At 40.9% G+C, this 23198-nt stretch overlaps 1 protein-coding gene across 2 annotated transcripts in view; it reads right to left on the bottom strand.

Moving 5' to 3' along the window:
• Nucleotides 1–23198, bottom strand: part of LOC124621861 (exosome complex component RRP43-like) — a 143743-nt gene that overhangs the window by 37278 nt on the left and 83267 nt on the right. For both annotated transcript variants that reach the window (XM_047147322.1, XM_047147323.1), the window contains exon 5: nucleotides 2436–2556. In XM_047147322.1, the coding sequence (XP_047003278.1) occupies nucleotides 2436–2556 (121 nt within the window). The remainder of the gene's footprint in view (nucleotides 1–2435; nucleotides 2557–23198) is intronic.

The raw sequence follows: 23198 nt of genomic DNA, 5'->3' as shown, positions 1-23198 counted from the left end.
TTGACAGAGAGCAGGGAACCCACTGAGGGTCAGTGAGTGATCATCAGTAAAATGAGATTTCTGTAGAACCACACAAGCTGCAGAGTAGAACGAAATAAGGGATGTCAACTCAGGGAGGTGACGGTAGTATCCATCACAATTCCATTGGATAACAACAGAATGATGATTCAAATGGGGGGGTGAACAGGCTAAAGCCAGTCATGCTGCCATCTGTCTGGAGGGGCCGACATCCATGAACAGCAGGTCAGAGGCAGGTTGTGAAGGTTGGGATGGGACCTTTGGCAACACCAGAAGCTCCTTGTCCCGGGAATTATGTTTCTTCTTCTTTTCTGTTTGAGATCGAGGAGGGCTGTGCTGCAAACAGGAGGCAGCTGTAGCAAGATCTGGAACAGAAAGAGAGCGGGCGACCTGGGTCCCGCAGACAGTGGTTTTCGTGGTCGCCGTGTGGCAGCAGACCTTTGGCCTGGAAGGTGCCAGGAAGGGGGGTCCCAGGAGGGGTGCCCTTGACTAGCAGACGCCAAATAAGTGGGACACTTCTCCGGCTGGGAGGAGAAGCAGCACCCGGAGGGGCGGGTGTGGGAACTGCAGAGGAGGGGGGAGGGGAGGAGTGTGAGACTGGGGTAAAGAAGGTGGAGGAAGGGGTGAAAATGTAACTAAAGCAGAGCTTGACGTCACTGACACAGGATGAAGATGCGCATACTTCGTACGAGCCTCAGTGTAGGTTAGACAATCAAGGAACTTATACTCCTGTATCTTCTTTCCCTTCTTATAAACCTGGCAATCAAGTGAACATGGAGAATGATTGCCATACCAATTAACACACACAGGAGGGGGAACATAGGAACTCCCGCCATGGAGTGGACGACCACAGTCACCACAGAGGTGAGTGTGCAAACAGTGGGAATACTCGTGTCCAAAACACAAGCACATAAAATATCTCATAGGTGGTGGGACGTACAGCTTCACGTCACATCGATAAACCATAATATTGACCTCCTCAGGGAGGGTATCCCCTTCAAAGGCAAGGATAAGGGCACCAGTATAAATGTGATTGTCATTTGGGCCCTTCTGAACAAACCGAACAAAGTGAACAACCCACCATTCTAGATTGTATCTAAGTTCCTCATCAGTTTGAAGGATGAGGTCCTTGTGAAAAATTACACCTTGAACCATATTCAAAGACTGATGGGGGGTAATGGACACAGGAATTGTGCCAAGATGATCACAGGCAGTAAGGGCAGCAGACTGGGCAGCTGAAGCAGTTTCGATCAACAATGAACCCGATCGCATCTTGCTCAGAGTGTCCACTTCACCAAATCATTTCCATTCAAAGGGATAGCCATAGAAGAACAGCCAGAGTTCTGGACCTGTATGCGTTTCATTTGCATAGCATCTACCCTGATATCACCCACTCTGATCAGGGGCTCTCCCCACAGGCACCACCCAGGCACAGCAAGGGCCATCTGGCTCAACCAAAAGGGTACATAGCGACCCTGCTGGTTATGTACCCGAGCATCAGACAACGGCATGAAGGAAAAAGTGGAAGGACCTAGGAGGGCACACGCTGGAGATACTAGGTAAGGTGCTCTTTCCCATATGGCTCACACTACGGAATAGAAATTTAGTAATGGAGGTCAAACCCCAGAGAGGGACCAGAGAATGCCAAAAGGATGAGGTAATCGCAAAGCCCGGATAGCGGGCCCAAAATAAACAAGGACATCAAGAGAGGGAGAGGAGAGAGTGGAGGGGAAGGAGCAACGACAGGAAAGGAGGGGAAGGGAAAGGAAATGTAGCCAGGAAGAGAAGGAAGGCTGCAACAGCTCAGGGCCCCGTGCTTGCCACGCACGTACTCATGAAATGACCGTGAGCCCCATGGGGGGTTTTCTTCAGTGTGAGCTTGTGTTTTGTCTCCAATGTTCTGTGGGATGAGAGGATGTTAAACTAACTTATCTCCCAATATGAAGCCATGACTCTTTAAGGAAATTGTGAAGTCAGTGAAAAGAGTGTTTAAAGACAGAAGGTTGGTGCTGTTCATTTGGAATGAAATTAATTTATCCTGAAACATGAAGCTGGCCATCAATGGGATTGAGGTCACCATAAAAAATACGCACTACAAAACTTTATCTATCAGAATGAACTGAGAACTTTTGGCTGTTTTCAGAGATCAACATCACTGTCAGTCCAAACAATGAAAAAGTAATTGGCACAATTGAGCAGACAAGAGCCTAACGATCCAGAAAGTCCTCTCTGAGTGGCTCATAAAATACTGAAAACATTTGAGGGATGATAACTAAATAAATCAGAGGCATGGGCATGTGAACATTTTTTGGGTGTCTGCCTTTGTTGCTTCAGAGGTGCAATTTTTTTCTGTGTGTATTTTACTTACAAAAACAAATAAGTGGAATTTAAGTGACAATTCTAAACTCATTACTTACTTATCAATTATGGCAAATGTTGTTGCAACTGGAATGTTATCAATGATGAGTGGAGTCCTTTTTCTCAAATTAACTGTCTTTTTATCCTCATCTGCGTTATATTCAACAGTAGGCAGAGAAACTGAAAAAAAAGTAAAAAATAATAAAAACAGGATATCCTGGGGGAAAAAGTTTTCATACAAACAGTTTCAAAACTGTCCGTTTCTGTCGTTACGAAATAAAATATTCCTTAAAACACACACACGCACACACGCGCACACGCGCACACACACACACACACACACACACACACACACACACACACACACAGAGAGACAGAGAGAGAGAGAGAGAGAGAGAGAGAGAGAGAGAGATTGATTTTACAGCTAAAACACAAACAATGATTCATTGTGGATGATTGATCACATCAGACGAGAATCTGTGGTTTGCTCAGGTGAATCACTCTGTGATTAAACCTGAGGTTGGAAAGTTAATCATTTCACATGATAAATTTTAATAATGTGGGACATGTAGTGTCATATTTGTATTGTACATTAATTTGTGAACATGGCTAACATGTGGTAGACATGACATGACAATGCTGCTGTTGTGGTATTCAATCCGAATACTGGTTTGATGCAGCTCTTCACACTACTTTATCCTGTGCAAGTATCTTCATCTCTGAATAACTACTACAACCCACATCCAATTGCAGCTACTTACTGTACTCTTCCCTTGATCTCCATCTGCAATTTTTACCACCCATACTTCCCTCCAATACTAAATTAACTATTACTTGATGTCTCAGAATGTGACCTATCAACCAATATTTTCTTTTACTCAAGTTATGCCGCAAAATTCTATTATCCCCAATTCTATTCAGCAACCCCCCGAACTGGTTACACTATCTAACTATCTAACCTACAGCATTCTTTTGTAGTACCACATTTCAAAAGCTTCTATTCTCTTCTTGTCTGAACTGCTTATTGTCCACGTTTTACTTCCGTAGTAGGCTACACTTTTTCCCAAATTAAAATACACTTTTTTCCCAAGTTAAAATACACTATACTATGGGTGAAAGTACATTTTCCCATGTTATGTGACAATATACTTTCTCTCAGCGATGTAAGACTTTTCAATCATTTGAATGGTAAAGGTTTTACGCACTAGTGTAGAACTTCTTGGCACTTTAGGAAACAAAACATAGCAAAAAAGCAATGTGTTTAGGAAATATCTTTGATGTGCGGCAACATGTACACTGCATAGTTTTGTATTACAGAAGTATAAATACGAATTCCACCACATACAGCACAGTAGCTCCCAAGACACCGAAATCGATATTGTGCTGCCAATTAGCTTTTGTCAACCAATCATAGCTCACTTCACATGATCTCACCAGCCAATGACAGCAGATATTTAGAGCATAGGACATGTGACGTAGTCAGCGAATATATAATAGAGGGAAACATTCCACGTGGGAAAAATATATCTAAAAACAAAGATGATGTGACTTACCAAGCGAAAGCGCTGGCAAGTCGATAGACACACAAACAAATACAAACATACACACAAAATTCAAGCTTTCGCAACCAACGGTTGCTTCATCAGGAAAGAGGGAAGGAGAGGGAAAGACGAAAGGATGTGGGTTTTAAGGGAGAGGGTAAGGAGTCATTCCAATCCCGGGAGCAGAAAGACTTACCTTAGGAGGAAAAAAGGACAGGTATACACTCGCGCACACACACACACACACACACACACACACACACACATCCATCCGCACATACACAGACACAAGCAAACATTTGTAAAGGCAAAGAGTTTGGGCAGAGATGTCAGTCGAGGCGAAAGTACAGAGGCAAAGATGTTGTTGAAAGACAGGTGAGGTATGAGCGGCGGCAACTTGAAATTAGCAGAGGTTGAGGCCTGGCGGATAACGAGAAGAGAGGATATACTGAAGGGCAAGTTCCCATCTCCGGAGTTCTGACAGGTTGGTGTTAGTGGGAAGTATCTAGATAACCCGGACGGTGTAACACTGTGCCAAGACGTGCTGGCCGTGCACCAAGGCATGTTTAGCCACAGGGTGATCATCATTACCAACAAACACTGTCTGCCTGTTGTAGGGAAGCAGCCTACTCACGCTGTATAAAATTCACATCAGTCTTTCCAGTGTGTGCCAGCCTAGTTCTGACGTCATAAATGTTGCACAATACTTTAAAAATCAAGTAAATAACCTGAAACGTTTCTAGTATGTCAGGAGTAATACTAAATCAATATGTGTTGAATATCAGTTCAATAACTTTAACCATTTTCGAAATTGGGACGTTTTTCTGTAAAAATCATTGGCGCAACAGAAAAGAGCTAGAGACTTAAAAATTTATATTTAGATTCCTTTTTCATAATAATTTAGTAGAAACAGTCTTCTGCATCTCACAAATTAAGATTTTAGTTGAAATTCATGATTTTCTGGTTTTTGTCTTAAAAATTAAGGAAGCAAGATAGATTAAGTAGGCGAATAAATAAGGCTAGGATGTTTAAATTTCAGTAGAAGGGAGATCCGCTATAGTCATAAAGATGTGAGAAGTTTCAATTGAATAACTATAAAACTATAGCGATAGCATATCTCCAAAGGGCAAGTTCAGAGCTCGTCTACTGTGTGTAGTGTAATTAAATTAATTCTCTCGCCCAAAATAATTGACTTAGCCACGTCAGATTTTTTATTATGATTACTTACCTGTATGCTGATTGCACATTTAAATTGAGAGCTTCATCGGCCATCAGCAAAGGAAGCGATGATTTATTCAATAACTTGAAGTGGTGCATTACTAGCCCAGCAGCTAGTCGGGAGAGCAATTTTGATCAGGCGCTCCCTTAGCCGTCCGCACCGCGGCTTTATATATAAGAACGCTGCGCGAGAGAAGAAGGCCTCAGTTCTCTCCAGACGCTGAATAGCACACCATCTGTGTCGGGAGTCGCGTCGCGTCAGTATCATTGCTATAAACAGCCTCGGATGCCGTATTAAATTACTCGGGATACGCGTAACCATGAAATCATTTTCGAGTGAAGTGTTAATTCTGGGATGACTTTAATTATCTATCTTCAGTTTGCGTATGTCGTATTTTCACGTGCCGCCGCGGGGCAAACATTCTACGATTATTTAACGTGGCGTTTGATGAACATTATCATCAAATTATCGCGAGCATTCACTTAAACATTTAATTTGGACAGTTATAGTTGCATCAGCGCATTAGACTCTGAACTGCTCTGGTAGTTGGATTGTGTGGATTTTTTTATCTGTGACTTTCAGAATATAGCGAACGTTTTTACAGGATCGTTTTTGATTATGAATCCCAGACAATCTCCTAATTCCTCAGAGCTATAAGCTGTAGCTATAAGTGTATTTCTCAGATGAAGTGGGCACTAGGAATTCTAATTACAGGCTTCACGTTTTGCTAATCACATTCTGGTTGCCAATATTGTAGTTAGAGAGCCAGTGTTGAGAACGACAAAAGACAGCATAAATAATAGGAACATTTATATCACAATTAATTCCACCTGCCACCCCACATATGGTTAATCGGCTGGGAAATGCATCTTTTCTACATTACAAACCAAATATTATTAACAATTAAATTACACCAGCCGCCCCACAATTGGTGCATTGGCCGGGAAAGAAACTGAGTAAAAGTGAAAGTGATTTTTAAATATTCGGATTCGGGAGTGAAATGCGACACGCAACTGAATAATAGAACTGTGATAGTGTTACGTATGCATGTGGACGACGCAATTGGATTAACAACGCATCTGGATTGACGGAGCTGGCACTGAGTCTAGCGGCGCTGCCGGCATCACGAGAAGCCAGTTTCGCCTCACCGCAGTCGTCCGCCAGAGCAACCAGTGCCGCGCCTGCAGTTGCGGGCCACGCAAACACACAGCAGCCGTCTGAAATTCAACGCGCCGCGTCGCATCAGTAATCCTGGTACGCCGCGCCGGCAACGCCATATGTCGTGCAGAAGGAACTAAGTTAAGTGAAAAGCTGTTAAAAATTTTACTAACCTGCACTAAAAGACTGTCGGAGATGGAACTGCCAGAAGAAACTGAGGTTAAACTTAAATCAGAACCTATGACTGTTGAGGGAACTGTAAATCCAGACAACGGTTCAAGTGTAAATATGCATGAAAATAGCAATATTAAAGTGAAATATGAAGTATTGTCTCCTGACAGTAGTGTGAAAAGGGGCAATGATAGAGACCCCTGTAGTAAAGCAGAAATTAGAAATTGTTAATTTATTGGATGATAGTTTATCTGATGAGTTAAAAACGAAACAGTCATCAGAGGTGGTAGAGTTTAAAAAGGATAAGTTTAATATGACTGATCAATCAGAAGTTTCATTTAGTTTTGATGATTCTGGTGTTGCAGCTAATTTTTCGTCATCTGAGTGTGATAAAAAGCCAGATAGTGAGCGACCCAAAGATACTGGGGCTATTGATTTAAATGTTATATTACAAGCAATAGCTGCCAGTAATGCAAAATTGTCAGCCAGTAATGCTGAGTTAAAATATGAGATTGTGGCCAGCCAAACTAATTTTAATAAACGATTTGAGGCAATGGACAATAAATTAGAATCCAATAAAGCTGAATTAGAAACGTCGTTCAAGACTGGCTGCAATAAGTTGAAAGAGGATCTGGACAGTTTAAATTATAAAATTGATTACAACCACGAGGATATTAAGAAAAAGGTTGCTCAACAATTTTCTGAAATGTATAAAACAGTAAAATCCGAAGTTGTTGCTGAGGTTCGCAGAGACTTCCAAATGGAAGATGCGAAGCTGGAGCATAAGTTAACAGAAAAGATCGAGGCGGAATCTGAACTGTGCTCAGATAGGTTTAAAGATGTTAATATAAAAGTAAACATATGTCAAGCAGAAGTAGATGCAATCAAAACTGATACTACTCATATTGTGCAAAGAGTAGATAATGTTGAAATGAGAGTAGAAAATATTAGTACTAACATTGCTAACCTTGAGAGTAAAGTAGCTACAGTAACTTCTGGTAATGGTAGTATGCAACAAGTTGTAGCTGCAAACACCGCTTTTATCGGCTGTCGGCAGTTCTTGCGGTTCGATCCAGATAAAAATATCCACCCGCTAGATTTCTGGAACGATTTTGAAGATGTGATTCCACCAACTTGGTCTGAATGAGAGAAAATCTCATTTATTAGAAGCCATTTAGCAGGTGACGCCATGCGTTGGTCAGCTGATGTTATGTTGAAGTGTAAAACATTAGTGGAATTTAAAATAGCTTTCATTAATGAATATTGGTCTAGTAATAAGCAAAATGAAGTGTTGAGAGAATTTTAGAGTGGAAAACGCTTCAATGTAGGCAAGGAATCTATTAAAGAGTTTGCTAGGTCACATTTGGCCGAAAAGCTAAAACCTGAAATGATAGTACTAGGTCTTGAAGCCAAACTGCCATGGTATTGGCAAAATAGAATTATATCTGCCCCTAGAGACAATCTGGATCGTTTCACTGAATATTTGGAACGTGAAGAGCATGTTGCTGCCAATGAAGAACAAGCACGTAATAACAGAAATGGTAATAACATTAGTAGTAATTTTAAGAACGAACAGAATGGCAATGTAAACATCAGAACAGCAGATGTTCGCCATCCTAAGAGAGGTAGGAATTGGAGAAATAATTATCAGAACCAACAAAGGCATCCAAATGATAGTAATTTTGTTCCAAACAAAATTATGCAGGTAAACAACAGTGCAGAAAGCAATGCTGTGCCAGTTAACTATAACGGAAATAAAGGAAACAGTAGTAGGCCGAGGCAGGAAAACTAGTTCCTGTCTATGAGGACACTGGCACTCACCAGACGGTTACTTTTCCTAAGTCAGTAATTACAGTAATTGGTAAGACAGATTGGAATACTCAAACTGAACATGTGGATGAAGGATCGGTAGCATCTAAGGATACAGCATAAATATTAGATCACTCACAGTATTTGATAGATACCGTGTTGGAGACGCTTTCTAAGCGGGAAGAGGAAGAGAAAGTGCAGCAGTGTAACAGTAGGGAAGAGCTACAAAATACTGAATTGTCAGGTGAAAAAGCAGAAGAAATTCATGCTTATATTTACGATGAGGATGATGTGCTCTTATCTAAAGTGCCTGTGCAGGATGTTGATACTGTACTAATAGATTTAGGAAAGGAGGTAAATGAGAATGTAGAGGACAGCCTGTTGGGAGTCGATGAACCCAGTAGCTGTGACCAGTTGTCACTTGAGAAGGAACCCGACGATAATAGTGAAAGTGGTTTAGCTGTAACTAGTGTTATGCCCGGTTTGGAGGCGCAGAATCACTCAGACTACAGTAATTTGGGTCATGTTCAGCAAACTAAATGTAATGAAGTCGTGCGGTGTTTCGATTTGAAATTAATAGACCGACTGGAAAAGGCAGCTGAAAATGTAATTCAGGAAACCCCTACACATTTTGACCTAAATGTAATGAAGACAGATGTCGATCACTTTAGTTGGAGACAAATACAAAAGGAACTATTGGATGAGTTTGAGGAACCACCTGTACAACCTAGAATAAGCCACCCTATAATAATAGTGAATATGTTGGGTATCAATGTACGTTGTCTCTCAGACAGTGGAAGTGAGGTGAGTGTGATATCTCAGTCCTTCTTTGATTCATTACCTGGTAAAGACAAGCTTACAGTAATGAGGGTATCAAGACTTAGAATAATTGGTGCTACTGGCAAGGTGTCAAAAACGATAAAACAAGAAGCTTTGCTGTCCTTTGACATTAATGGTAATTTAATTGATCATCCATGCTTAATTGTAAATAATCTCAGTATTGAAGTTTTAATTGGCATAGATTTCTTGTCGAAATACCAGAGTGTTGTTGACTTTGAAAGAAGCCAGTTAAAAATGGTCTTGCCGATAACCGGAGTAATTACGGTACCTTTTATTGATAAACATGTAGTAACTAATGATGAAACTTGGGAGCTGCCTATACGAGTTCTGAAAAATAGGAGATACTGGGACGAAGGTGTTAATTTTAGTAAAAGTAAGCTAAACACAGAAGAAGAAGAAGAAGAAGCAATTATTTTGGACAAAATAGAAGCTAAATTGCAGGAAATCGATAAAATTTCAGCTAATCAGAAGGAAGAACTGAGACAGGTTTTAAAAAGGCATCATAAGGTATTTTCAAATAGACCTGGTGTGGTCAAATGTTATGAATGTCAATTAAAGGTGAAACCTGGCCAAGTGTTTTTCAGGAAGCCATACCAAATACATGTAGCTAGGAAGGAGGCAGTTCAAAAGGAGATACAGAGAATGCTAGAGTGGGGTGTGATTGAAAAAGTGGTCAGTGAGTACACTAATCCTCTTGTTGTTGTACCAAAAAGAGACGGGAGTGTCAGATTGGTCTTGGACGCTCATTGGTTGAATGAAATAGTGGTTAGGGAAAGTGATAGACCGCAGAACATGGACGAGTTATTGCAAAAGTTCCGGGGAGTAAAATTCTTGACTTCTATGGACATCATGTGTGGATATTGGAATTTGCCACTGGTGGAAAGTTCAAGGAAGTACACAGCTTTCTTGTACGAAGGAGTTTGTTACCAATACCGTGTGGTACCTTTCGGACTTAATATCTCTGTTTGTGCCTTCGTACGCGTGATGTGCCAGGTTTTAGGACCAGCCTTAAGTAATAAAATAACAGTTTACGTAGATGATCTGTTAAAAGCAACTCCTAAACGGGGAAGAACACATAGTTTTATTAAAGGAAGTGTTAGAGGCTATTGAGAGAGGTGGCATGGAACTAAAGATTGAAAAGACAGAGTGCGCTACGGAGGAAATGGGTTTCTTGGGATATATGATAAGTGGAAAAGGTATTCTGCCTGACCCAGGCAAGCTAGCAGTCATTGAAAAATTTGAGGCTCCCAGAAACAAGAAGCAGTTGAGATTGATGTTCGGTCTTTTTGGCTTCTATAGGCGTTTTGTTAGTGATCAGGCTTTTAATGCGCCCTGTCTTCACCTCCTGCTGAAAAAGAATACCCCTTGGGTTTGGACAGCAGAATGTCAACAGGCGTTCGAAGTGCTTAAACAATCTTTAATTAATAGTCCTATTTGACATCATCCTGTTTTTGAAAAACCATTCTGTATGTCTGTTGATGCTAGTGGCTATGGTATAGCTGTGTAGATATTCCGAGTAGAAATAGAGAACGAACAAGAAGTGCACAAGATTATAGCTTTCGCAAGTCGATCTTTACAGGCAGCAGAGAGAAATTATGGCATCTCAGAACTGGAAGCATTGGCAATTGTATTTGGGGTACAGAAGTTTGAGCAGTATCTATTAGGTCACAAAATAATTGTTTACAGTGACCATAAGGCGTTGACCTTTTTAAAGACCTGTAAGTTGAGGAATGCTCATTTGGTAAGATGGTCATTGTATCTCCAGCAGTTTGACCTTGAGGTTAGATATATTCAAGGGAAAGACAATCTGATAGCTGATGGGTTATCTAGAAGTGCGGAGCTCTGTGATGACGCGGGAATTACAGCAACAGACCTAAGTGAAGTACGAATGTTTGCGTTGCACGAAGTAAAGGAAGAAAGTGCATTAAAGAGGGTGATTAAGAACTTGAGACGTGAGCAGAATGCAGATGACCAGCTGAAATTAGTAAAGAGCTATTTGGGAGATGCGAACTATCATAATGTTTCGCAATACTACTGTCTGCATAAAGGTATTCTGTTTAGGAGGAAAAAGGTAGGTGTTTCTGAGTGGAAGCTGTGCTTTCCCTCACAACATGTAGACTTACTAATCGACTATGTACACCTGAGGTATGGGCACTACGGTGCAAAGAAGTGCATTGCAAAATTAAAAGAGAAGGTTGTGGTTGACAACATGTACTGCCGTGTTGCCAAGCGTCTAGCATCTTGTGTAGTGTGCCAGAAAGTCCGTGCTGCTAACACCAGAATACAAGGGGATATGCATTCAGTAGAGCCAACTGAAACCCTAGAATTACTGGCTTGTGATTTGTTTGGTCCTCTTCCTGCTTCGAGACGTGGGTACACCCATGTTTTTGTTGTTGTGGATGGATTTAGTAAATATGTTAAGCTATAACCAATTAAAAGAGCAAATGCAAAAATGTTGGTAGAAAAGTTGGAAAAAGATTTCTTCGTGAACGTTGGCGTTCCGAAGAATTTGCTGTCAGACAATGGCCCTCAATTTACTTCTAATAGATTTAAAGAATGTCTGGATAATGCCGGAGTGAAACATCTGAAAATATCTGCGTATTTTCCCCAAGGAAATATGAGTGAACGTATTATGAGAGAATTGAATAGGCTTTGCAGGTCTTATTGTGCTCGGAAACACTCAAGTTGGGCAGAGCACATGAAGTGTTTTGAGAATGTAATTAACAACTTAAGGCATGATGCAACTGGTTTTGCACCTTGTGAATTGATGTTTGGCCAAGAACCGCACAATGTGATTGCAGATATGGTAGAATTCCCTATTCTAACGCAAATAACCACAGACGAGAAGAAGTTAAAGGCTAGGGCAAATGTAAGAAAAAGAGCATTGGAAAGGAAGAAGCGTCATGACGCAAAAGCTGTACCCACCAGTTTTGAAATAGGTCAGTTAGTCCTTGTCAAAACCAAGGAAAAATCAAAGAAAATAAATGCAGAAACAGAGAAATTAATGTTTGTATACCAAGGACCTTTTAGGATCATAGGAAAACCACATGCGAATGCATATAGGCTAGAGTACCCTAAGAGTAAAAAGATATTAGGTCTCAGGAACGTGATCGACCTAAAGAAGTTCATAGGTAGTGAATGAATTCTGTAGGGAGGAGGTTGTTCTGTAACCTCTACACAGTGTGGCAGCTGTGCAGTCCCAGCTGTGTGAGATCTTCTTTCCATTTCAGGTCTCACTCATTCTTCATCTTTCCTATCTACAAAAATTTCGACCCCTTCTTTCCAACACGAAAATTTTCTGAAACCAATGAATTCTATAGGGAGGAGGTTGTTCTGTAACCTCTACACAGTGTGGCAGCTGTGCAGTCCCAGCTGTGTGAGTTGTTCTTTCCTTTTCAGGTCTCACTCATTCTTCATCTTTTCTATCCACCTAAAATTTCGACCTCTTCTTTCCAACACATTAAATTTTCCGTCATGGCTATCAAGCCATGAGTTCTGTAACCATTCTATCCACCGATTAGAGAAAAAAAAAAAAACCTAATGTTACAAACCTAACAGTGACATAAACAACAGAGAAGTATGATGTAATTAAGATACAAAGGTATTTGAGTAACAAGTATGTATAGAACCCTGGTAATATTGTAAGTACAAAGTGTTGTTTTATTGGAAATGGTCCCACAATAATATTTTAAAAAGATGTACAAATTTGTGTACAAGCAGGATCTGAAGTGGCAGTGAAACCTATTGTATGCTGTAGAGCTAACTAATTAATAGTAAAAGAGATTGCTTAGTGTTATGAAAAATATGCAGATAAGTTGTAAGAATAAACTCACCTTGTGTAGCAAGGAATGGCTGTGTAATATAATTGAACAGTGTTTGTGGTTGAGACGTGAAGGACACGTCCCTGAAGTATTTATAAGGTTGGAGCTGGCCACTATTTTGGTGTAGTGTGTGACAGGACACACCTACACGTATTGAGGTTATGAGTTGGAGGCGTGAATGCGACCATAGGTACCCTTATGTTAGATGAGACAGAGCAGCTCATGGTGTTCTATAGGTTTAAGGAATTTAGCATTACGCTCGTCCATAATTACTTAATGCACTTTAGTGGTAGGTCGAGAGAGACTACCTGTGGTTTCAGCGTCCGATCGAGTGGAAATGGATTGCCACGTGAGCAAACTGATCAGCTGCAATACACTATAGATATGAAATAAAGTGCTATCCTACGCTTTAAATGTTAATAGAGTGAGTGTTAAATAAGTACATACACTAGCAACATATTTGAGTAACATAATGGCAGACGTGAAACATTATTTATAGCTCAGCATAAATACACTTCGATGAAGTAAGTACATAATTGCAGATGTGGAACTGACACAGCAGCAGAGGACCAATAAATGGATTTAGTGTGTTTTGAACACTCAGAACTGTACTATTACAAGTTACTCACATGTACAAAGAAGCTGAGAAGACAACTACTAATCAAAAATATTCATACTGTCTCTAAGAATAAGGTAATCGAAGATGAGTCAGTTAAGTAAATAAAATACAGATTTGTCAGGAATGTACCGAGCATTGGTTCAGTGTTCCAGCCCAGAAATAATACATTGAAATTAAATAGGATTTATGATTGTATGCCGTGAGCATAAATTTTCTCTAGTACGTGACTAACGGCGTTTTGAGCCATTTGTTTACTGATTTTATGACAGTTAAGTAACCGCGAGAGTAAAATTCAAAAAGTTCTGTTAACTTTGTTCCAGTAACATATTGAAAGATAAAATGTATATATCCCCATTTCATTGTGACCCACCGTTAGATATTAAGTGAACAGAGTCTGAGGCACTCTTTTTGTTTGTTCCACAGGACAAACCAGATAATGGCAGCCTGGTAGCTGCGTGGAGTGACTTGCACACAACTCACAGTGACCCCTCCCCTTTCCCCATGTACTTTAGAGTGAACGTGAAGCATGCACACCATAGCAACTTCCCCTCCTCTACCCTTGTGAATGGAAGTGTAGAACGCCAGCCAAAGCAGCAACCACCACGTGTGTAAAAATGAAATTGTTATGATTTGTGAAATTTTCTTTCAGGTTTAGAAAAGACTGCTAAGATATAATTATCTGTTTATGTATCATGAATAACTGTGTTATTTTCTTTGAATTTGTGTATGTAAAAATGTATTTAATGGATTTAAGATTTTCATAATTTTACATATTTTTATGTGTTTGTTTGTCTAAGGCAATACATATGCAAAGTGTTTCATTGATTTTGCTTAAAAATTTGAGGGATAATATTGCTTAAGAAGCAGTGAACAAGCCAGCAATTTAAATAATTGAAGTAGGTAACCAGTTTTCTTTTAGTATTTCTATATTTTTACATTTAAATTTTAATTTTCATAGGGAGTTAAGCTGTACTCTTGCTTCCCTTTTTGTAATTAATTTTTTTTTCTCGTTCATTAACATTAATAAAAAATAAAATAAAATAATAATTTAAGTAGAGGGTGATGTAGGGAAGCAGCCTACTCACGCTGTATAAAATTCACATCAGTCTTTCCATTGTGTGCCAGCCTAGTTCTGATATCATAAATGTTGCGCAATACTTTAAAAATCAAGTAAATAACCTGAAACGTTTCTAGCATGTCAGGAGTAATACTAAATCAATATGTGTTGAATATCAGTTCAATAACTTTAACCATTTTCGAAATTGGGACGTTTTTCTGTAAAAATCATTGGTGCAACAGAAAAGAGCTAGAGGCTTAAAAATTTATATTTAGATTCCTTTTTCATAATAATTTAGTAGAAACAGTCTTCTGCATCTCACAAATTAAGATTTTAGTTGAAATTCATGATTTTCTGGTTTTTGTCTTAAAAATTAAGGGAGCAAGATAGATTAAGTAGGCGAATAAATAAGGCTAGGATGTTTAAATTTAAGTAGAAGGGAGATCTGCTATAGTCATAAAGATGTGAGAAGTTTCAATTGAATAACTATAAAACTATAGCGATAGCATATCTCCAAAGGGCAAGTTCAGAGCTCGTCTACTGTGTGTAGTGTAATTAAATTAATTCTCTCGCCCAAAATAATTGACTTAGCCACGTCAGATTTTTTATTATGATTACTTACCTGTATGCTGATTGCACATTTAAATTGAGAGCTTCATCGGCCATCAGCAAAGGAAGCGATGATTTATTCAATAACTTGAAGTGGTGCATTACTAGCCCAGCAGCTAGTCAGGAGAGCAATTTTGATCAGGCGTTCCCTTAGCCGGCCGCACCGCGGCTTTATATATAAGAACGCTGCGCGAGAGAAGAAGGCCCCAGTTCTTTCCAGACGCTGAATAGCACACCATCTGTGTCGGGAGTCGTGTCGCGTCAGTATCACTGCTATAAACAGCCTCGGATGCCGTATTAAGTTACTCGGGATACGCGTAACCATGAAATCATTTTCGAGTGAAGTGTTAATTCTGGGATGACTTTAATTATCTATCTTCAGTTTGCATATGTCGTATTTTCACGTGCCGCCGCCGGACAAACATTCTACCATTATTTAGCATGGCGTTGGATGAACATTATCATCAAATTATGGCGAGCATTCACTTAAACATTTAATTTGGACAGTTATAGTTGCATCAGCGCATTAGACTCTGAACTGCTCTGGTAGTTGGATTGTGTGGATTTTTTTATCTGTGACTTTCAGAATATAGCGAACGTTTTTACAGGATCGTTTTTGATTATGATTCCCAGACAATCTCCTAATTCCTCAGAGCTATAAGCTGTAGCTATAAGTGTATTTCTCAGGTGAAGTGGGCACTAGGAATTCTAATTACAGGCTTCACATTTTGCTAATCACTTTCTGGTTGCCAATATTGTAGTTAGAGAGCCAGTGTTGAGAACGGCAAAAGACAGCATAAATAATAGGAACATTTATATAACAATTAATTCCACCCGCCGCCCCACATATGGTTAATCGGCCGGGAAATGCATCTTTTCTACATTACAAACCAAATATTATTAACAATTAAATTACACCAGCCGTCCCACACTGTGTCCATTCATGCGAATGGACAGTTTGTTGCTGATCATTCCCACATAGAAAGCTTCACAGTGTAGGCAGGTCAGTTGGTAAATCACGTGGGTGCTTTCACACGTGGCTCTGCCTTTGATCGTGTACACCTTCCGGGTTACAGGACTGGAGTAGGTGGTGGTGGGAGGGTGCATGGGACAGGTTTTACGCCGTGGGCGGTTACAAGGGTAGCAGCCAGAGGGTAGGGAAGGTGGTTTGGGGATTTCATAGGGATGAACTAAGAGGTTACAAAGGTTAGGTGGACGGCGGAAAGACACTCTTGGTGGAGTGGGGAGGATTTCATGAAAGATGGATCTCATTTCAGGGCAGGATTTGAGGAAGTTGTATCCCTGCTGGAAAGCCACAATCAGAGTCTGATTCAGTCCCGGAAAGAATCCTGTCACAAGTGGGGCACTTTTGGGGTTCTTCTGTGGGAGGTTCTGGGTTTGAGGGGATGAGGAAGTGGCTCTGGTTATTTGCTTCTGTACCAGGTCGGGAGGGTAGTTGCGGGATGCGAAAGCTCTTTTCAGGTTGCTGATGTAATGGTTCAGGGATTCCGGACTGGAGCAGATTCGTTTGCCACGAAGACCTACGCTGTAGGGAAGAGACCGTTTGATGTAGAATGGGTGGCAGCTGTCATAATGGAGGTACTGTTGCTTGTTGGTGGGTTTGATGTGGACGGACGTCTGAAGCTGGCCATTGGACAGATGGAGGTCAACGTCAAGGAAAGTGGCATGGGATTTGGAGTAGGACCAAGTGAATCTGATGGAACCAAAGGAGTTGAGGTTGGAGAGGAAATTCTGGAGTTCTTCTTCACTGTGAGTCCAGATCATGAAGATGTAATCGATAAATCTGTACCAAACTTTGGGTTGGCAGGGCTGGGTAACCAAGAAGGCTTCCTCTAAGCGACCCATGAATAGGTTGGCGTACGAGGGGGCCATCATGGTACCCATGGCTATTCCCTTTAATTGTTGGTATGTCTGGCCTTCAAAAGTGAAGAAGTTGTGGGTCAGCATGAAGGTAATGAGGAAAGAGGTTTTAGGTAGGGTGGCAAGCGATCGGCGTGAAATGAAGTGCTCCATCGCAGCGAGGCCCTGGACGTGCGGAATATTTGTGTACACAGAAGTGGCATCAATGGTTACAAGGATGGTTTACGGGGGTAACTGATTGGGTAAGGATTCCAGGCGTTCGAGAAAGTGGTTGGTGTCTTTGATGAAGGATGGGAGACTGCATGTAATGGGTTGAAGGTGTTGATCTACGTAGGCAGAGATATGTTCTGTGGGGGTTTGGCAACCAGCTACAATGGGGCGGCCGGGATGATTGGGTTTGTGAATTTTAGGAAGAAGGTAGAAGGTAGGGGTGCGGGGTGTCGGTGGGGTCAGGAGGTTGATGGAGTCAGGTGAAAGGTTTTGTAGGGGGCCTAAGGTTCTGAGGATTCCTTGAAGCTCCACCTGGACATCAGGAATGGGATTACCTTGGCAAACTTTGTATGTAGTGTTGTCTGAAAGCTGACGCAGTCCCTCAGCCACATACTCCCGACGATCAAGTATTACGGTCGTGGAACCCTTGTCCGCCGGAAGAATGACGATGGATCGGTCAGCCTTCAGATCACGGATAGCCTGGGCTTCAGCAGTGGTGATGTTGGGAGTAGGATTAAGGTTGTTTAAGAAGGATTGAGAGGCAAGGCTGGAAGTCAGAAATTCCTGGAAGGTTTGGAGAGGGTGATTTTGAGGAAGAGAAGGTGGGTCCCACTGTGACGGAGGACGGAACTGTTCCAGGCAGGGTTTAATTTGGATAGTGTCTTGGGGAGTTGGATCATTAGGAGTAGGATTAGGATCATTTTTCTTCGTGGCAAAGTGATATTTCCAGCAGAGAGTACGAGTATAGGACAGTAAATCTTTGACGAGGGCTGTTTGGTTGAATCTCGGAGTGGGGCTGAAGGTGAGGCCTTTGGATAGGTCAGAGGTTTCGGATTGGGAGAGAGGTTTGGAGGAAAGGTTAACTACTGAATTAGGGTGTTGTGGTTCCAGATTGTGTTGATTGGAATTTTGAGGTTTTGGGGGGAGTGGAGCTGGAAGTGGGAGATTGAGTATATGGGAGAGACTGGGTCTGTGTGCAATGAGAGGAGGTTGAGGTTTGCTGGAAAGGTTGTGAAGGGCGAGTGAGTTGCCTTTCCGGAGGTGGGAAACCAGGAGATTGGATAGTTTTTTGAGGTGGAGGGTGGCATGCTGTTCTAATTTGCGGTTGGCTTGTAGGAGGATGCTCTGAACAGCTGGTGTGGATGTGGGAGAGGAAAGATTGAGGACTTTTATTAAGGATAGGAGTTGATGTGTAGGTGAAGGATTAGGTGGGTGAGGGCAATGGATTGTTCAGTTTGGAACTGGTATAGGGACTGATTGAAAGATGGGTTACAGCCAGAGATGGGAACTTAAAGTGTGAGGCCTTTGGGGGTAATGCCAAATGTCAGACAAGCTTGAGAAAATCAAATACGGGAGTGTAATGTGGCTAGGGCGAAGGCATGTTTGCGGAGGGAATGTAAATAAAACTTAATGGGGTCGTTGTGGGGGTGTTGTGAGGGTGACATGGTATTAGAAGGTGGAAAGTGTAACATGAGGCTGAAATGAAAATGAAAATAAAAATATATGGGGAGAGATAAAGGTGAACTAGAAAACAACTGGAGATCTGGTGTGAAAAAAGACGAAAAATTGTTGGTTAAAGCTGGACTATGTTGATCCTGTGGTGAACTTGGGTTGGTAGACAACAATGTAAACAAAGGTTAGGTGGTTGTGTTGCCGCCAAAACACGTTAAAGGGTGGAGAAATTCGGGAAAATTTCGAAAAAACTGCGTGTAAATGTATTAAAAGGAGTGGTTTTGTGGTGGCATACGTTTTTCATATTAGGTGCAATGTGCTGCCACCCACTCCCAGGTACTCAACATCAGCGACCTCAGTAGTCATTAGACATTGTGAGAGGGCAGAATGGGGTGCTTCCGCGGAACTCACAGACTTCGAACGTGGTCAGGTGATTGGGTGTCACTTGTGTCATATGTCTGTACGCAAGATTTCCACACTCCCAAACGTTCCTTGGTCCACTGGTTCTGCTGTGACAGTGAAATGGAAATGTGAAGGGGCACACAGCACAAAAGCGTACAGGCCGACGGCACAAAAGCGTACAGGCCAACCTCGTCTGTTGACGGACAAAGACCGCATACAGTTGAAGCGGGTCACAATGTGTGATAGGCAGACATCTATCCAGACCACCACACAAGAATTCCAAACTGCATCAGGATCCACTCCAGGTACTATGACAGTTGGGCAGGAGGTGAGAAAACTCAGATTTCGTGGTCGAGCGGCTGCTCATAAGCCACACATCACGATGGTAAATGCCAAATGCAGCCTCGCTTGGTGCAAGGAGCATAAACATTGGACGATTGAATAGTGGAAAAACGTTGTGTGGAGTGACGAGTCATGGTACACAATGTGGCGATGCGAAGGCAGGGTGTGGGTACGGCGAATGCCTGGTGAACGTCATCTGCCAGCGTGTGTAGTGCCAACAGTAAAATTCGGAGGCGGTGGTGTTATAGTGTTGTCGACTTTATTATGGAGGGGGCTTGGACCCCTTGTTGCTTTGTGTGGCACTATCATAGCACAGGGCTACACTGACGTTTTAAGCACTTTCTTGCTTCCCACTGTTGGAGAGCAATTTGGGGATGGCGATTGCATCTTTCAACACGATCGAGTACCTGTTCATAATGCATGGCCTGTGGTGGAGTGGTTACATGACAATAACATGCCTGTAATTGACTGGCCTGCACAGAGTCCTGACCTCAATCCTATAAAGCACATCTGGGATGTTTTGGAACACCGACTTAGTGCCAGGCCTCACTGGCGACATCTATATCTCTCCTCAGTGTAGTACTCTTTGAAGAATGGGGTGCCATTCCCCAAGAAACCTTACAGCACCTGATTGAACATATGCCTGTGAGACTGGAAGCTGTGATCAAGGCTAAGGGTGGGTCAACACCATATTGAATTCCAGCATTACCAATGAAGGGTGCCACGAACTTTTAAGCCATTTTCAGCCAGGTGTCCGGATACTTTTGATCACATAGTGTATTGAATAGTCTTTGTCCTACAACCATTTTGCTGTCAGAAAATTCTTGTGTATGCATTGTGTTTTGTTGTTGTAAATAGCACATTTTCTTTGCAATTAAAGTTTTATTTTCATATTAGTTTCTCATTTCTGTTTTATTGCTACAGTATTATTCTGCATTAGTGACGCCAAAGTAAAATTCTTTGTTAGATCTTCATTTCTCACCAGTCAAAATTACAAAAATTTAACTGCAAACTAAAACAATGAAAAATTCCTGTGGTTTTTTTTTTTCAGATGAAAAAATTCCCACATTTTTCCCGGTTGACTCGAGGTATATCCACCCTGTTAATGCTTAAATTCATATTCAGTGTTAACAAATTTATTTCCTTCAGAAATGCTTCTCTTGCCCCTTGCTTTTGGCTGTTCGCAGTACCATCACAGCAAGGCCATGTTAGCTGATGTTATATTCATAATGAGAATATTCATAATGAAAATAGCTTGACAGTGGGTAATCATGGATTCACACATGAATAAGAAATTGTTTCATGGCATGGAATTGGTCTTCTGGCATTCTTTCCAGAGCCAGCTGATGGATGCCACTATTAAAGACTGCATGGAAAGCATTTGCACCTTCATGCTCACGCTCAAAACAAGGTCCTTGTTCCCAAATGTACTGGCAGACTGTCTTGGAAATGTGAAGGTTTTTCAGTACTGTTATTTGCTGCTATTTAAAACAAACAAATCATTAATTTCATCATCTATGGCTAGAATAGTTTTCTTATATTCATGATTTTTTCCGTGTTGTAGTGTAGCTCAAAACCCTGACAAAAGAAATCCTCCTGGTTGTACATAACTTGTGTGTAAAAGTCAACACTCAATGAATAGCAAAAGGTTGAGTCGTCAACAGGCATACATAAAAGAGAATGGAAACTTCCTAACTTTTGTGTACTTGTCAAAGATTTCTTCCGAAAGCTGGCAGAGTTTTCATGCTCTTTTGTGTGTACCTGTGTCGATGACTCAACCCATCTGCTATTCAGTGTGTGGCCTCCTTTACTCCTAAATTATTTACAGTCTGTCCAAAATTTCCTTATTACATTGTGATATATGCCAGAGGAAAACATCAATTGAAATTTCATTATTAACTGATCTTTATTTATGGATTCACATTTATCTCCGAAGTCTTCATTGACAGATACAGTGTTTCCTGAACAATTTTGACCCTGCTCTGCTAATATGTCATATTTCTCTCTCCTGCTAATCAATTTTGATGAATGGTGCCTTTTCTCTTCCTACTTATGGGCTGCAGAGACTTCATTTCTCTTGTACACTTCAGAATACAAAGGCCGTGGGATACATGGTATTCAAAATGCCTTCTACTTTTTTATTTTGATTTTGTTTAAAAAAGAGGAACACAAAATTCATTGGGCACACAATACTTTGCAATGAATTCTTGGCCACCACACTGGAGAAGGTTTTAGGGAAGAAACGGAGAGGAAGACCACAGAAGAATCACCTGGATTTTGTGATTCAAATTGTATGCTGAATTACAGCATCCAGCAGAAGACTTAGTCTTTAAAAGATGACTGATGATTGTATATCCAGAAAATTCAAGGAAAATCAGACTTCCACCAAGGCCCCTTATGTACCAACAAAAATCAGCCTAATAGGCATTTCAAAACAGTGTCTCCCAAAAATGCAGAGTTCATAATCTGAAATCACTTTGAAATGCTCAATGGTGATGTGAAATAATGCAGTGAGCCAAAAATAAATTATGTTGAAAAGAATACATAGGAAAAGCCTGAGACTTGTGGAACTTATACTGAAGCAGGCTTATGAAGTCAGGATTAATTTCTTTGTCTTGTAATGGACATTGTCATAAACAATTGCAAAGATAAAATAAAGAAACATGTTTCTCTGTTGACCCACAAAAGTACACCTGACCTTACCCTTGTATTGTGGTGAAATGCAGTAGCTTGCTACTACAACCACTCAACACCTAAACAGAACACTCCCTATACAATTAACGCATCTTATCATTCCACTGAATCCCCACAATTTCATGATGTTTGTTGATGGGGCAATTTTCCCAGCAAACAAATTTTTCCACAACATGCAATATGTGATTGCTCCGTTTGGTCTTGACCAAGCAAATGGCTCATAATAAAATTGAAGGCACTTTCCCCAAAGAACAAGTGGATTATGAGTTACTGAGTGGTGATTTACACATAAATTATTTAAATCCAGGATGATTTGTTTTCTCAGGGGCTTGAGTCGCACTAGAACATGGAAAAAGAAATCATGAATATAAGAAAACTATGATAGCCAGAGGTGATGAAATTAATGATCTGTGTGTTTTACACAGCAGCAAATGACAGTATTGACAAATCTTCACATTTCCAACACTGTCTACTGGTACATATCGGAACAAAGACATCATTTTTAAATGGCTATGGAAATTCACAGTTGTACAGGTTAGTTATTGCTACTTTTTCAATTAGTTTTACATTCTACTGACCTTATCTGACAAAGGAAGGAAGGAAGATTTGGGTTTAGTATCACGTCAACAAAACATCACTAGTGCTGGGCACAGGCTCAGACTGAACACAGAAACTGGCCATGCCCATTCAAAGAAATTTTTGTGGCATTTGGCTTAAGTGGTTTAGGGAAATAATCAAAACATAAGTCTGGACTGTTGGATGGGTCATTCAAATGCTGCCCTTCCAAATAATACAATACCAGTATCTTAATTACTGTGCTACCTTGCTAGATTTAACTGATTAAGATCCATGCAATCAATCTGGTAACCCCATGCAAGAAATTTTTCAACAGGAACAATAATTACCACTCAAGCAACAATTCATAGACTGGTTTCATAAACAAAATGTTTCCAGCATGTAATGCTAATTTCCAGCCTATATTTATTGCACTAAAAAT

This window comes from Schistocerca americana, chromosome 7 (genome assembly GCF_021461395.2).
Source record: "Schistocerca americana isolate TAMUIC-IGC-003095 chromosome 7, iqSchAmer2.1, whole genome shotgun sequence".
In the NCBI taxonomy this organism is placed as follows: Eukaryota; Metazoa; Arthropoda; class Insecta; order Orthoptera; family Acrididae; genus Schistocerca; species Schistocerca americana.
This window is presented reverse-complemented; position numbering and strand designations above follow the sequence as displayed.